Genomic DNA, 16,177 nt, shown 5'->3' on the forward strand with positions numbered 1-16,177 from the left:
GACTCCCCCACTGCCCCATCCTCCACCAGGAAACGATCTTTTGCTCGTCAGACTTGTCAAGTTGGCTCCTCGGTCCGAAGCATGCTGAAACGGGCCCGAGCCTCTCATGCCGATTTTGCTGTTGTCCCATCTATGTCCGATAATGAGGAAACGGCGGGTGTTGCTCAGCAACCCCGCCGAGAAAAATGAATCTCATCAGTTGGAATGCTCGCGGATTAGGGAGCTCCCGAGCATTCCAAAATTTCTCCCTCCTCGTGAAGCAGCACCAGCCCCAGCTTCTTTTTGTCATGGAATCAAAGCTGCCAGACTCCTCCTCTTTTGTTACTAGGGCTAATACTTTTTTTGATAATGTGTTCCAAGTCCCTAGATCGGGTTTAGGGGGGGGTTTGCTTTTGTTTTGGAAGGAGAATGTTTTTGTTAATATTTTGTCACATTCCCTCCACCATATTGACTGTATAATTACTATAAACAATACTACTTTTCATTTATCTTGCTATTACGGATCTCCCTATGTTGTTGATAAACATGTTTCCTGGACTTTGTTGCACCGTTTATTTGATACCGCCCCTCTTTCACCGTGGCTCATTATCGGGGATTTTAACGATTATCTTGGTTTTAACGATCGCAACACCCGCGGTTTACCTCCCTCACATGCAATGCATTCTTTTCAAAACTTTGTTGGTAAATACTCTCTTTTCCCGCTTCCTTTCTCTGGTAGCCGTTTTACTTGGAAGCACGGCACCACCCTGGAACGATTGGATTGGGCCATTATTAATCAGAAATGGGCTGACCTCTATCCCACGGCCTCTCTCCAACATCTTGGTTTTTTTGGCTCTGATCATAGAGCGATTAAAGTGATGCTCGATGGCAACCCTGTTACGTTTGCCCGCAATTCCACTTTTCGTTTTGACAATCACTGGTTACTTGAACCAGACTTTCCTAAGCTCTTAAGAGAAAGTTGGTGTACGGACTTAAGTCCTTCTGCTACCAACAACCCCATTGTCACTTTTCTGTCCAAACAGAATAATTGTTCAGCTTCTTTGTCCTCTTGGGGTAAAAATAAAAATCAGTTCACAGATCGTATCAAATCAATCCAATTGGACATAGAGCGTCTCATGGTGGGTCCTACTATATCCCATTACGACGCTAATAAAGCTAATGATCTTCAGAAAAGTCTCGATACCCTTTTAGTCAAAGAAGAAATCTTTTGGAAGCAACGCTCCAGAGTTAATTGGTTAAAAGCGGGGGACAAGAACACTAAATATTTCCATAACCGGGCCTCTGCGTGCAAACGCACCAACTTCATTAATTTTTTAACTCTGGATGACAATTCTCAAGTAACTTCCCTCAACGACATTACCACCACTTTCGCCCACTTCTACACTGAGCTCTTCACGTCCCAAGGTACTAATTTGGAGGCTATGACTCTTGCTACGCAAGGTCTCTCCAAACGTCTTACCCCCACTCAATCAACATTCCTTTCATCTCCTTATACCTTTGAGGAAGTCAAAAAAGCCCTTTTTCAGCTGGCGGGTGACAAAGCCCCGGGTCCTGATGGCTTCAATCCTAGTTTTTTCCAAAAAAACTGGGACTCCTCTGGCAAGGACCTCTGCCATGCTGCCTTACATGCTCTTGCTACCAATGCTGACCTGAGACAGGTCAATGAAACTATTTTGGTCCTTATTCCCAAAATTAAAAATGCTTCTCGAGTTAAGGACTTCCGTCCCATCAGCCTCTGCTCCACTCTCTACAAGGTAGTTTCTAAAACCATTGCAAATCGCCTCAAAACTACTCTTTCCGACTTAATTTCCCATAATCAAGGCGCTTTTCTCTCTGATCGTATCATTTTTGATAACATCATTATTGCCAATGAAGTCATCCACGCGATCAATAACCGTAAGCATGGAAAGGTGGGATGGGCTGCTCTGAAGCTTGATATGGAAAAAGCTTTTGATAAAGTGGAATGGGCCTACATTGACCACATCCTTCACCATTTTGGCTTCCCCGACCCTTTCATCTCTCTCATTCTCAACTGCCTCTCCTCAGTTTCTTTCCGTCTCCGCATTAACAACTGTCTCTCTCACCAAATTCTTCCTTCTCGTGGAATTCGTCAGGGCGACCCTCTCTCTCCCTATCTTTTCCTCCTTGTTGCTGAAGGTCTCTCTGGGACCATAAACGCTAGAGCCCACTCCAACGCTTTCCATGGGATTTCCATCTCCCGCTCTGCTCCTACTATCTCCCACCTCCTTTTTGCTGACGACAGTCTTCTTTTCACGAAGGTAACTCCTTCCACGGCCATGGAAATCAAGGATATACTTAACCTTTATAACCTAGCTACTGGCCAATCTGTCAATTTCAACAAATCCTCCATCCTTTTCTCTCCCAATACCCCCTCAGTCGACTGTCGTTCTTTCAGGGACACTCTCCACCTTGATGACAAACCTTTTATTGACAAATATTTGGGTGTCCCCCAATGTTTCTCTAGGTCTAAAACCTCTTCTTTCCTGTTCCTTCTCAAAAAAGCTAGTTCCAAGCTCTCAGTCTGGAACCAATCTCTCTTCTCTAGAGCGGGAAAAGAAGTCCTTTTAAAAGCAGTCATTCAAGCCATTCCTTCATATGCCATGTCCTGCTTCCGCCTTCCGGTGTCTCTTTGCAAGCACTACAGCCAGTTAATGTCTAAATTTTGGTGGGGGTCCCTGGGCCACAACCATAAAATACATTGGAAAAAATGGGACCATCTTTGCACCTCCAAATTCTACGGGGGTTTGGGTTTCAGAAATATTGTTCATCACAATCAAGCCATGCTGGCCAAGCAAGCATGGCGCATTCTCACCAACCCTGACTCCCTTGTTGCCCAGCTCCTTAAGGCTAAATATTTTAAACGCAACGATTTTTTACTCGCGGCTACTGGCCACACTCCTTCTTTCTGTTGGAGAAGTACCTTTGGGGTCGGGATCTTCTGACCAAAGGCCTTATTTGGAAAATCGGGGATGGTAATCTTGTCAATACTTCTGAATCCAATTGGCTTCCCTCTCATGGCAAAGCTATCCTAAAACCTGGACTTTCACTTCCTTCCCAAAATGTTTCCTTTTTCATCACTGAAGACCGACATTGGGACCTTCAAAAGCTCAGACGTTTTTTTGATGAGGAGATGTGTAACGCCATTCTTGCTGTCCCCATCGACCCTCACAGCAATGATAGCCTCATCTGGAACCATCACCCTTCAGGGGTTTTCACCGTTAATTCTGCCTACCACTTGGCCAACTCAAACTCAAACTTTTCCTCTCCTGGTCCTTCAAACCCTGCTACATACAAACGTTGGTGGACCACTGTCTGGTCCTCCAATATCCCACCCAAAATCAAACATTTCGTTTGGAAAGCTTTCCACCATATCCTCCCCTCTACTCTTAACCTTTTCAATCGTAAGTCCACTACCTCCCCCTTTTGCTCCCTCTGTCTTTCTCATCATGACTCCAATACCCACTCTCTTATTGAATGTTCCAGGGCAGGTAAAATTTGGAAACACTCCTCTTTTCATCATTTTTATATTGAAAACAAACATTGTGACATTAAAGAGTTTATGTTAAGAGGTTTTGAAAGTTTCGATAAAGATCAACTTTGCTCCTTTTTGGGTTTAATTTGGGCCATTTGGAATAACAGAAATAGAGCCATTTTTAACCCTAATCATGTCACTAATTTCTGTGTGGAGAACTATGTCAGTATTTATTTGCAGGAATATAGGGATGCACAAGATCGGATCTCCACATCATCTCACACCTCACATCATCCTTCACCGCCAGTTCCAGTTCCCGATGACACATACCGGCTTTCTGTAGATGCTGCCCTTTCTCCATCAACTAATCAGCATGGGTACGGGGCGGTAGTAACTGACTCCAAAGGAACAGTCATTGCATCTCTCACGGCTCCTTCCCACACAGCTCTTGCCCCCATTTTTGCCGAAGCCGAAGCCCTCCATCGAGCTCTCCTATGGTGTCAAGCAGTCCATTTTCCAATTGCTGTCATCACTTCTGACTGCCAATCTTTGGTGCATCGTATCCACAATTTTTCTCCAGATCGTTCAGCGCTCTCGGGTCTACTTGCCCTCATAGTCTCCTCTTTGTCGTCTTTTCCAGGTGCGGTCCTCCACTACATCCCCAGGACAACGAACGTCGCTGCTCATGACCTCGCCAGATCAGCCCTTGGAACAGACAAAGAGATAATTCGGAACCTTTTCAGTTCCCCTCCTTGAAGATCTTAGCCCTCTCCAGCTCTCGGTTTAGATCTTCTTTTTCAAAAAAAAAAAAAAAATATAGTATAAAATTTTTCATCCCATTAGAAATGTTCTTGCAAACTTATATATAATAATAATAAAAAAATCCCAGTGGAAGTTAATAAAAATGTATACATATTAAACTAAATATTAAGAGACACATTAATGTGTCAAGCATTACAAAAGATAGCATACCATTATTGATGCATATTAATATCATCTCTCACAAACTTTAATTTACTAAATGATTTAGAAAACTGCTAACCAATTATTGGAACCACATTGGTATGGTATTCAGTATCTTAAGGTGTCACATAGCAATAATAGTGCAAAAAATTATTTACTAAAAAATAATATTACAAAAATCATTCATAAAAAACTAAAAAAGAAAAAGAAAAACACAATCGAAACTAATTAAGATATGTACATATTAATAATAAAAATATTAAGGGGCACATTAAAGTGCCAAACACCACAAAAGGTAGCATACCGTTATTGGTGCAATTCAATATTACTTCCCACAAGTTTTAATTAAATAAAGACTTTAGAAAACTACTAATCAATTATTGTGTATCACATCAATATGGTATTGAGCACCTTAAGGTGTCACGTAACAATAATAGTACGAAAAATATTTTCAAATAAAAGTACAAAAATCATTCATAAAAAATATAAAAAAAAACACAAAAGAAAAAAAAAATTGCTAACTAATTATTGGGTACCACATCAGTATGACATTGAGTGCCAAAGCAAGTACAAAAATCATTTAAATATATATATAAATAAAATTAAAACATAAAAGATAAAAAAAAATTGGAAAACGATAAAAATAAGTCGTTTTCCATTCTTCTATAGTATGATATATAACTACAAATAGACAAACTTTCAACTAGCCAGAGGAATCTCTGTCTTTAGTATTTCTTCTCTTTAGCTGTCATTTAGTTTTAAGCAGTAATCTCTGTTGGTCTTGTGAGTAGTCACATGGTCTTGGCACCAGGGCCGTCTCTAGCCGTTTAGAGGCCTTGGGCGAGCTTCAAAATAAAAGCCTTTTTCTTACAATAATTATTTACTAAAAAAAATCTCGAATTGGATAGTAAAATAACAAATTTTACAAATCAACAAAATAATAAACTTATAAAAAATTTATTTTTTCTAGCTTTTTGAGATGCGAAATTATTTATTAAATCGTTGTAGTCAAGTTTATCTAATATTTTTTTTTTCAATAGACAACATTGCTAATCCATTTAATCTTTCTTGGGACATCGAAGATCTTAAATAAGTTTTTATTTTAATTTTGAAAAACTTCTTTCTGCAGATGCAACTGAAACTGAAATCGTTAACAATATTCTATAAGAAATATAAGCATTTGGAAATGAATCATTTTTTTTTATATATAATTAAGTACTTCTTATGGACTACATTGATCTTTTTGATAAATTTCTCTTAAAACTTTTAATTCTGAAAATAAATCTATTCCATCTATATCAGAATTCCCATTATAACTTAGAAAATTTTCAAGATTCAAACAACATTGTTTAATAGCATCTTCATCCATTGACTTTAATCTAGTAAAATCAAATAAGAATCCAAAAATGTTTTCTAAAACTTCAAATTGCTCAAATCTTATTTTAAGTGAAAAAATTATTTGATCAACCAAATAAATAAAATACTCAATCCTAAATAATTCTTCAGGAGATTTTATTTTATCATCACTAACATCTTCATCAAATTGTTTCTTTCTACGAATCACACGTTTTTTTACGAAATTTTGGTTCTATTTTCAATTCATTTGCAAGTTTTCTAGCTGAAGCCATGGCAGATATAAATCCATTTTCCCTATATTTTTTAAAAAGAGAAATAAGACCCTTAAGAAGATCTATGGCAACATTAATTGTTGATTCTTCACTTTGAAAGTTCTTACTAACAGAGTTTACTGCAAACAAGATATCATACCAAATAGTCATACCTAATAAAAATTCAAAATCTTCTAGTTCATAAGTTAATAGACTGTTAGCTTCACTCTTTATTTTAGGATCTTCACTTGTGTCTGCTAGTTCTTGTTAGACTTTTATTTGGGCTTGCATTAAATTTTATTAGTTTTATTAAAATTTGGGTTGATTGGATAGTTCTTTGTTGTGTTAGCCCATGTTGTTGGTGATCAATTGTTAATGGGCTTATCATCTGTGTGTAAAGTCTAGGTGAAGCAGAAGTGTGAGCTTTTCTAGTTGACTGAAGCCTTTGATGAGCAGGCCCAGCCCAACTAGGGTTTTGTAGCTAAGTCCCCTCCCTAACTCTATAAATACATATTGTCTCATCACAATTGTATACCTTTTGATAATCAGATAAATAAACTGCTTCTGATTTAGAGATCTAGGGAGGAAGACTTAGTTGATAGTATTGCACTATCAAATTGGAGTAACTGCTGTGGATCAAACTGAGATAATTGCTATGGATCAATCAGGTACACATACTTAATTATTATATATTACTATTGTGTTCTATGTTATATACAAATAGATCTTGGGTTTATTATTAATTTTTCTAACATGTGGTATCAGATTACCAATTGTATATGATTTAGAACCAATAATTAGTATAATTAATTTGTATATGTTAATTATCCATAATTACATATTAATTCCGTTATTATTTTATGTTGAATTTTTTGTTTTTAAATCTTAAAACTTTAGGGGTTTTATTCATCGTTAAATTCTCTTTCAATTGATATATTATATGTTTGAATTCATTGTCTATATTAAGAGAATTTTAAGTTTAAAGTTTTAGGGTTTATATAATTATAATATGAAATTATAATTTGTGTGTTTTGATTTTATTGTTTTTGATCTAAAATTGATTATAGATATCTCATTATCAATTGTTTATCAATGTTCTTACACAATTTATTTCGTGTTTCAATCGAGAATTAATATCACAATCAATTTTTTTTTTAAGTTCTTATTTTTCGGATTGGTTTTGCCTTGAAATCTAGAGATTTAATCTTTAATACCCAAAATTAGTAGTGTAGATCGACTAGAAATAGATTCCCGAACAAAACCCATCTATTTCCCGATGTTTTCCGTCGGTTTTTCGCCGGAATTTCACTGCAGACCCGAATTGGACCAACCGGGTCGCGTGACCCGTTGCACAGGACCCGCTGGAGCTTGAAGATGACTTCCAGCCGCGAAGCCCACTCGCGCAGGCGGCGCGTGGGGACGCGTGGGACCACGTCGGAGGTCGTTTTTCGACGTTTTTTGTTCCAGCGTGCTTAAAATTCAATTTCTGTTTTTTCTATGATTTTTAATTAATTTTTTTTGACTCCGTTTAATAATTATTTTTATTTTAATGATAATTATGTAGTTAAAAAATTATTAAAAATATTTTTTGATGATTTTTCGAAATCTGTCGATCATAGAAATTTTTTTGGGTTTCTTCTCGTTCCATATGACATAGTCACTCTCTTATTTGATTTATCTTGACTATGTAGTCTCCACCAATTTTCTTATATTCACATCTTTCTATTTTTTTTTGTTGTTCTAAAATTATAAAACTTGATTGTTTGATACAAAAATAATGTGTTATGGTGGACACTTTATTTTTTGATTATCAATATAATAAAAGCAATTTATATATCTCTTTTGGAAATTTGGTTGAACATTATTAATTTTCAATGATTGTTTTATCACCAAATTTCACATGTTGAAGAAAATATTATATTTTTGGTTGACTATATGTGTAATTACTTGCCCGAAGGTAGTATTTACATATATTAATTCACATTCCATGAAGTGAGTTAATATTAAATGTATATATTTTAATTATTTGCCCAAAGGTAATAATTTAAATATATAAATTTATTATTATTTTTTGCTTGAATTAATACATATTTTTAAGAAATTTATTTGCCCAAAGGTAATAAAATTCTTAAATGATATGTATTTTTTCTTTGTTGTTAACTTCATGAAGGTAGATCATGTGTGTGTTATATTCTTACCCCAAAGGGGAGTTTATAATGACCAGTTGACTCTACAATATTTTCTAATGCATTGCTCATATTGCTTATTCAAGTTTTAATTTTTTTTGAATTTTTCAGTCTCCTTTTCTGTGAACAACAATAATGTTTCCATCCATATTTTGAATGCTTCCAACTACAAGACATGTAAACGAGATGTCGAATTTACTTTAGGCATAATGGATTTGTACTTGTGCCTACGAGAAGAAAAACCTGCTGATCTTACTCACTCCAGTACAGCTGCCCAGAGAACTCATCATGCACAATGGGAAAAGTCAAGTCGTCTTAGTCTTCTTACTATGTAAAGATCCATTCCTGAACATCTATTGAGTGGTTTGCCAGAAACTACAAATGCCAAAGAGTTTTTCAATGCTGTAGAAAAACTATATGACACTGGTGAAAACGCTGAAGCTGGACATCTTATGGATGAAATGACAACCATTAAGTATGATGAACTAAAAGGAGTGAGAGATTTTATTTTGAAATTGGTGAATATTCAGTCCAAGTTGAAAGATCATAATATTCCTCTTCCTGACTCTTTCATTATTCATCGAGCTCTTCATGCACTTCCTACCTCTTTCAGCCTTATCAAGACAGCCTACAACACTTACAATAAAACATGGACTATCAACGACCTAATTTCTCAATGTGTAGCTGAAGAAAGCAAGCTTAAAAGGGAGATGAACGAATCTGCTCACTATGTTTCTCACCTCAAGCCCCACAAAGGAAAAGGAAAGTTCAAGAATAAAAATGATGGTGCTACTAAACAGAATGGTAATGGTAAGGAGCATAAGAATAAACAGAAGAATAACAATGGAAAGTCCAAATACTCTAATGTGAAGTATTACTTTTGTGAAAAATTGGGGCATCGGAGAACGGACTGTCACAAATTTAAGACTTGGTTAGAAAAGAAGCAAGCACAATCAGGTAATCCATTAGCATGTGTTTGTTTTGAATCTAATCTAGTTGATGTTCCTATTGATTCTTGGTGGTTAGACAGTGGTGCTACTGTTCATGTTTCTGCTTCCGTACAGGGGCTAAGGGATCTCAGGAAGCCAAGTGAGCGGGAGTCCAAGCGTAAAGTGGGCAATGATGTTGGAGTTGACGTTATCTAAGTTGGAACATTTATTCTTGAATTACAATCTTGTGTTAAGATTATTTTGAACAATACCTTTTATGTTCCTACTTTTAAAAGGAATTTAGTTTCGCTTCCGCTTTTGGTTAAACAAGGATATTCTTTTCATTTTGCAAATGATAATGTTGACATTATGCTTGACTCTCGAATTATTGGAAATTGTTTTTACTCTGATGGTCTTTACAAGTTTTCATTGGCTCCTTTAGATTCCTCTTTTCATACTGTGGGTAAAAGACCTCATATTAACGAAACATCCTTATTGTTATGGCACAAAAGATTGGGTCATATTTCTAGAGAAAGGGTTGATCGTTTAATTAAATCTGAAATACTTCCTCCTCTTGATGCTTGGGATACTTGTGTTGATTGTACTCATGGAAAATTAACTAAAACAAGAAAGAAGACTGCAAACAGCAGTCAATCTTTATTGGAAATTATCCACACGGACATCAGTGGTCCTTATTCCACCACGTTGTGCAGAAATAAGTATTTTATCACTTTTATCGATGATTTTTCTCGTTATGGATTCACCTATTTAATTAAAGAAAAATCTGACGCCCTTGATAAACTCAAAATTTTTCGAAATGAGGTTGAGAAACAATTAGGAAGAGTCATCAAAGTTGTTCATTCTGATCGTGGAGGAGAATATTATGGTCGTTATACAGAATCTGGACAACACTTGGGGCCTTTTGCAGAGTACTTACAAGAAAATAGTATACTTGCTCAATACAATATGGCTGGTTCACCTGAGCAAAATGGCGTTGCTGAAAGGAGAAATCGCACTCTCATGGATATGGTTAGAAGTATGATGAGTAGAACAAATCTTCCAGAGTTTTTATGGGGTGAAGCACTTATGACTGCAACTTATATTTGAAATCGTGTTCCCAGTAAATCTGTTCCCAAGACCCCTTTTGAGTTGTGGACTGGGCGGAAGCCTAGTCTGAATCATCTTCGTGTATGGGGTTGTCCAGCTGAAGTAAAAATTTATGATCCTAATTTGAGAAAGTTAGATTCGAGAACAAATCGTTGTTATTTCATTGGTTATCCAATGCGCTCAAAAGGCTATCACTTTTACTGTCTTACTCGTGGTACGCGAATTGTTGAATCTCAGACTGCTAAATTTCTGGAATTTGATGTTGCTGAAAATATTCCTTCAACATCTCTTGAAATGGGGGAGTCATCTAAAGGAATTTGTATTCCTATGTCATTTTCAAGAGATGATAATAGTAGTCTCAATCCTAATCCAGTTGGTAATGCTCCCATTGTTGATGAATACATTGCTCCCGATATCGAAGATGATGAAGGTCCTATTATTGATGAAGGGCCTATTAATGATGAAGCTCCTGTTGTTAATGAAGATCCTGTTATTGAAGAAATTCAAGTTGTGGAAGGTGTTATTCAAAACAATGATCAACAAAGAGAAGTTATTCCAGAAGTACCTCCTCTTAGAAGATCTCAGAGACAAAAGAAGTCAACAAAATGTCATGATAATTTTGTTTATCTTGGAGAAGGAGAATATGATATTGATCATTTTGTGGATCCTGTCACTTTTAGTGAAGCACTTAATAGTCCACAATCTTCAAAATGGTTAGCAGCTACGGATGATGAGATCGACTCCATAAAGAAAAATGGTGTATGGGAGCTAGTTTTATTACCTGATGGTTTTAAACCAATAGGTTGTAAGTGGATTTTAAAGGCTAAAAGGGATAAAAAGGGACAGATTGAAAGGTTTAAAGCGCGTTTAGTGGCTAAAGGCTTTACTCAAAGAGAAGGTATTGATTACATTGAAACTTTCCCACCTGTTTCCACTAAAGATTCATTCAGAATTATTATGGCCTTAGTTGCGCATTTTGATTTAGAGTTGCATCAAATGGATGTTAAAACTGCTTTTCTGAATGGAGAATTGAATGAGGAAGTCTATATGTCTCAGCCTGAAGGCTACAAGGAGAAAGGAAAAGAACACTTGGTTTGCAAGTTAAAACGATCCATTTATGGTCTCAAACAGGCATCTCGCCAGTGGTACTTGAAGTTTGACAAGGTTGTGACATCGTTTGGTTTCGTAGAGAACAAGTTTGATCAGTGTATTTATATGAAGATCAGTGGGAGTTGTTATATTTTTCTTGTTCTTTATGTAGACGACATTTTACTTGCCAGCAGTGATTTGTCATTACTAAATGAGACCAAAAATTTTCTGTCTTCCAATTTTGATATGAAAGATCTTGGAGAGGCATCCTATGTTTTGGGGATTGAGATCCATCATGGCAGGAATCGAAAAGTTCTTGGCTTATCTCAAGAAGCTTACATTAATCGTGTGCTCAAAAGGTTCAACATGGATTTGTGTAAAGCTGGTTCTGTTCCTATTCTGAAAGGGGACAAGTTCACTAAGCAACAATGTCCTAAGAACGACTTGGAAAGAGGAGCAATGAAGAACATCTCTTATGCAAGTGTAGTAGGGAGTTTGATGTATGCTCAGGTTTGCACTCGACCTGACATAGCTTTCGTAGTCAATGTTCTTGGGAGATATTTATCTGATCCTGGCCATGATCATTGGGTTGCAGCCAAGAAAGTTTTGAGATATTTGCAAAGAACGAAGAGTTTTATGCTTGTGTATAAGCATGTTGACAATCTTCGAGTTATTGGTTATTCATATTCAGATTTTGGTGGTTGTGTAGATGATTTAAAGTCAACTTCTGGCTATATTTTCACCTTGGCAGGTGCTGCTATTTCTTGGAAGAGTGTTAAACAGACTTTAATCACATCATCTACTATGTATGCTGAGTTTGTTGCATGTTATGGGGCATCTTTGCAAGCTTTGTGGTTGAAGAATTTTATTTCGGAGATACGAGTGGTTGATTCTATTTCCACACCTATGCTAATCTATTGTGATAATAATGCTACTGTTTTCTTTTCAAAGAATAACAAGATTACTAGTGCTTCTAAACATATGGAAATAAAGTATCTCACCGTCAGAGACTTGGTCAAGAAAGGAGACATTGTTATTGAAAATTGCAAAACCGAGTCGATGTTAGCAGATCCTCTAACCAAAGGGTTAAGTGTCGTGCTGTTTAATAAACATGTTGTTAATATGGGCATTTTAGAATCTTTTGATCTTTTGGGTTAGTGGGAGTTTTGTTTTCTGTTTATTTTTAGAAATTATTATTTATAATTTTCTAAATAAAGTTATGAACTACATTTTATGTTTCAATATTTTATTATTGAATGGATATGTTTTCAATTACGTTTTGCTATATTCTCGAGGATGATTGAATTGAAAGCATGTGGTTCATATTGTTGTGATCATTGTCTTTTAAATTTATTTGCTTAATGACAATGATATGTTGTTGGCTTAATTCTTTAAGCATATTTAGTGACACTAACTTATTTTAAGTGGTGTATGATGAATTTCACTGGCTTATTTATTAAGCATCACGGTATCAGTGAAATTGAGGACTGATAAGGATATTATGTTATTTTAAATTGATCACATGTTGAAAATAATTCCTTACCACACTACTAGACTTATTGACCATGTCAATTTAATACTTTGGTATTTGTGATTATGAATGTCTTTTGTTGAGTTAAAAACAATATGATTGTCATAGTTCATTATCAAAGGTTAAATTGGACCGGTATGTTGAGATGCTATCAGAGAACTATCATTTTTTAAAGTGGCCACAAATGTTTTCCTGTTGTTCAACCCATGAGTCGTTTTCAAACAAAATTATTTTAATATAATATATATGTATTAAAATCAATGTAGCCCAAGTGGGAGAATGTTAGACTTTTATTTGGGCTTACATTAAATTTTATTGGTTTTATTAAAACTTGGATTGATTGGATAGTTCTTTGCTGTGTTAGCCCATGTTGTTGGTGATCAATTGTTAATGGGCTTAGCATCTGTGTGTAAAGTCTAGATGAAGCAGAAGTGTGGGCTTTTCTAGTTGACTGAAGCCTTTGATGAGCAGGCCCAGCCCAACTAGGGTTTTGTAGCTAAGTCCCCTCCCTAACTCTATAAATACATATTGTCTCATCACAATTGTATACCTTTTGATAATCAGATAAATAAACTACTTCTGATTTAGAGATCTAGGGAGGAAGACTTAGTTGATAGTATTGCACTATCAAATTGGAGTAACTGTTGTGGATCAAACTGAGATAATTGCTATGGATCAATCAGGTACACATACTTAATTATTATATATTACTATTGTGTTCTATGTTATATACAAATAGATCTTGGGTTTATTATTAATTTTTCTAACAGTTCTAACAAAGCATCTCTAATATTTGGAGTTTGATGTATAATAGATTTTACACTTTCAATATGACTTTCCCAACGAGTTTGTGATAATGACTTCATTGTTAAGTTAGATATATTATTTTTTAAAATTATCCATCGCTTTGGTGATGAAGAAAATAATGAATATATTCGTTGTAGAACCCCAAAAAATGATATGGCTCTAACACAAGAAGTGGCAGCACCACAAATTACTAAATTAAGACTATGACATGCACATGGTGTAAAAAGTGCCCTAGGATTTATATCTAATAACCTTTTTTGCACACCTTGGTGTTTCCCTTTCATGTTGATCCATTATCATAACTTTGTCCTCTTACATCATTTATATCAAGTTCTAACTTCTTAATTTCTCTTATGAGTTCATCAAAGAGACCTTTTCCTGAAGTATCTACCACATTTAAAAATCCTAAAAAGTATTCTTCAATTTCAATAGGACAAGAAGAAATATTTACACACCTTAAGATCATGGACATTTGCTCTTGGTGGCTTAAATCTAGAGTACAATCTAATATAATTGCATAGTATTTTGCTTCTTTAATATTTGTTAAAATTAAACTTTTTATCTTGTGAGCCAACACTTGTATTAACTCATTTTGAATATTATGTCCTAAATAATGTTTATGAATTTCACCGTTTTGAATACAACGAATATGCTCTTTCATTATTGGATCAAATTCAGTGATCATCTCAATAAAACTTAAAAAGTTTCTATTATTTTCTTGATAGATCTTTTCATGACTCCCACGAAATGCCAAATTATGTTTAGCTAAACATTTTATAAGAGCAATTATCCTTTTTAAAACATTTCTCCAATGTTCTTTCTCTTTATTAATTCTTTCTTGAGCATGTTTATCAATTGTTTTATTCATTAATAATCTCGATTCTAAATCAAACCAAGTACTCATGTTGATTATATGTTCGTTACTTGTTTCATGACTCTTTAACCTATCACCAAGATGTTTCCAATCTTTAGTTCCTTCGTTGCTCAATTGGTTCATCGTACTAGAGTTAACACTAAATAATTTACAACAAAAACAATATATTTTATTCGAACACTTTGAATACACTAACCACTTTCTATCATGTTGTTCTCCATTTGATAAATTTCTAGTATAGTGATAAGTAGAAAAACGTCTACCATCATTTTTTGGAAACTCTATATCACTCACTCTAATTGGACCTTTTTCTACTAATAAGTCTATTAGTTTATTATTAAGATTTTTCCATCTTCCCGGATCATCAAGATCATCTAAATTGTTGTTACCATTTCTAGTTTCCATATCATCCTCCTTATTTTCTTGACATTCTTCATCAACTATCATATTATCACATATTTTATGATGGCAATTTTCTAAACCTTTTTCTACCATAATTTCATAATCACCTAAATTATTTAAATTTAATTGGTCATTAATTTCTTTATTTGTGTTATTTTCATCTATTCCACTAGGGTTAGGTTTGAATTATTTGACATTAAAATAATGAAAATATCAGAAGATAAATCCTATAAAAGTGGCCGGCCCTATACCATGTGGATTTGGGCCTCACTTTTACAATTTTACAGTTTTATCATTTCTGCATCTCATTTTCTCAAAAACGCCAATTTTCAAATTCAACCATTTAAATGTCAATTCTAACTATTTAATAACTATAAATAATTATTAAATAATATTGTCATTTATCATATTTATTAATTGAACCATACAAAGTATCATAATTAACAAATATGCCCCTAAAACTCTTTCTTTACAATTTCGCCCTTACTTAGTGAAAAATTCACAAATAGACATAGTCTAAATTGAGAATTATAATTGATTAATCAAAACCAATTATATGAGTCTTAGAAGCAATATTATCTCAACTAGTGGGGGAGACCATGGGTCTATATAACCGAGCTTCCAATAAGCAGACCAAGAATTTATAACCTAAATTCACTGACTTATTAATTCTTCGTTGAATCCACGCATAGAACTTAGAATTGCACTCTCAGTATATAGAATGCTCTATATGTTCCACCATATAGACACATCATTAGTTATCCATTATTATAATCCTAATTTGATCAATGATCCTCTATATGAATGATCTACACTGTAAATGGATTAGATTACCGTTACACCCTACAATGTATTTTATCTTAAAACACTTAACCCCGTATAAATGATATTTCAACTTATGTGAAATGAGTACTCCACCATTTATTTTTCGTTTGGTCAAGCTCGAAGGAGATCATCCTTTACTTACTATTCGCCAGATAGAAGCTATAAATTCCATGTTTATGTTAGCGCTCCACTCAATTGCACTACCGTGTTCCCAAAATGTACGTATCACCCTGATCCAAAAGTAGGCTTAACTAACAAATCAAAGAACACGAATAGCCTCTTGAGATTGAGCCTAATCATAACAGGATTAAGATCATTTGATCTAGGATCAACTAGGCGATATTGACTCGAATAGATATTACGG

The 16,177-nt window shown here is 34.9% G+C and overlaps 1 protein-coding gene across 1 annotated transcript; it reads left to right on the forward strand.

Annotated features, from left to right (window-relative positions):
* Positions 1-3,151: 3,151 nt before the first annotated feature.
* On the forward strand, positions 3,152-4,249 carry LOC133038382 (uncharacterized). The gene has a single exon (XM_061116513.1). The coding sequence runs from the start codon at positions 3,152-3,154 to the stop codon at positions 4,247-4,249; it is 1,098 nt and encodes a 365-aa protein (XP_060972496.1).
* Positions 4,250-16,177: the final 11,928 nt, after the last annotated feature.

Source organism: Cannabis sativa, chromosome 5, assembly GCF_029168945.1.
Source record: "Cannabis sativa cultivar Pink pepper isolate KNU-18-1 chromosome 5, ASM2916894v1, whole genome shotgun sequence".
Taxonomy (NCBI): Eukaryota; Viridiplantae; Streptophyta; class Magnoliopsida; order Rosales; family Cannabaceae; genus Cannabis; species Cannabis sativa.

Bases quoted from the DNA above. Each gene is read 5' to 3' on its own strand.
- LOC133038382 (XM_061116513.1), top strand. From the start codon at position 3,152: ATGTGTAACGCCATTCTTGCTGTCCCCATCGACCCTCACAGCAATGAT.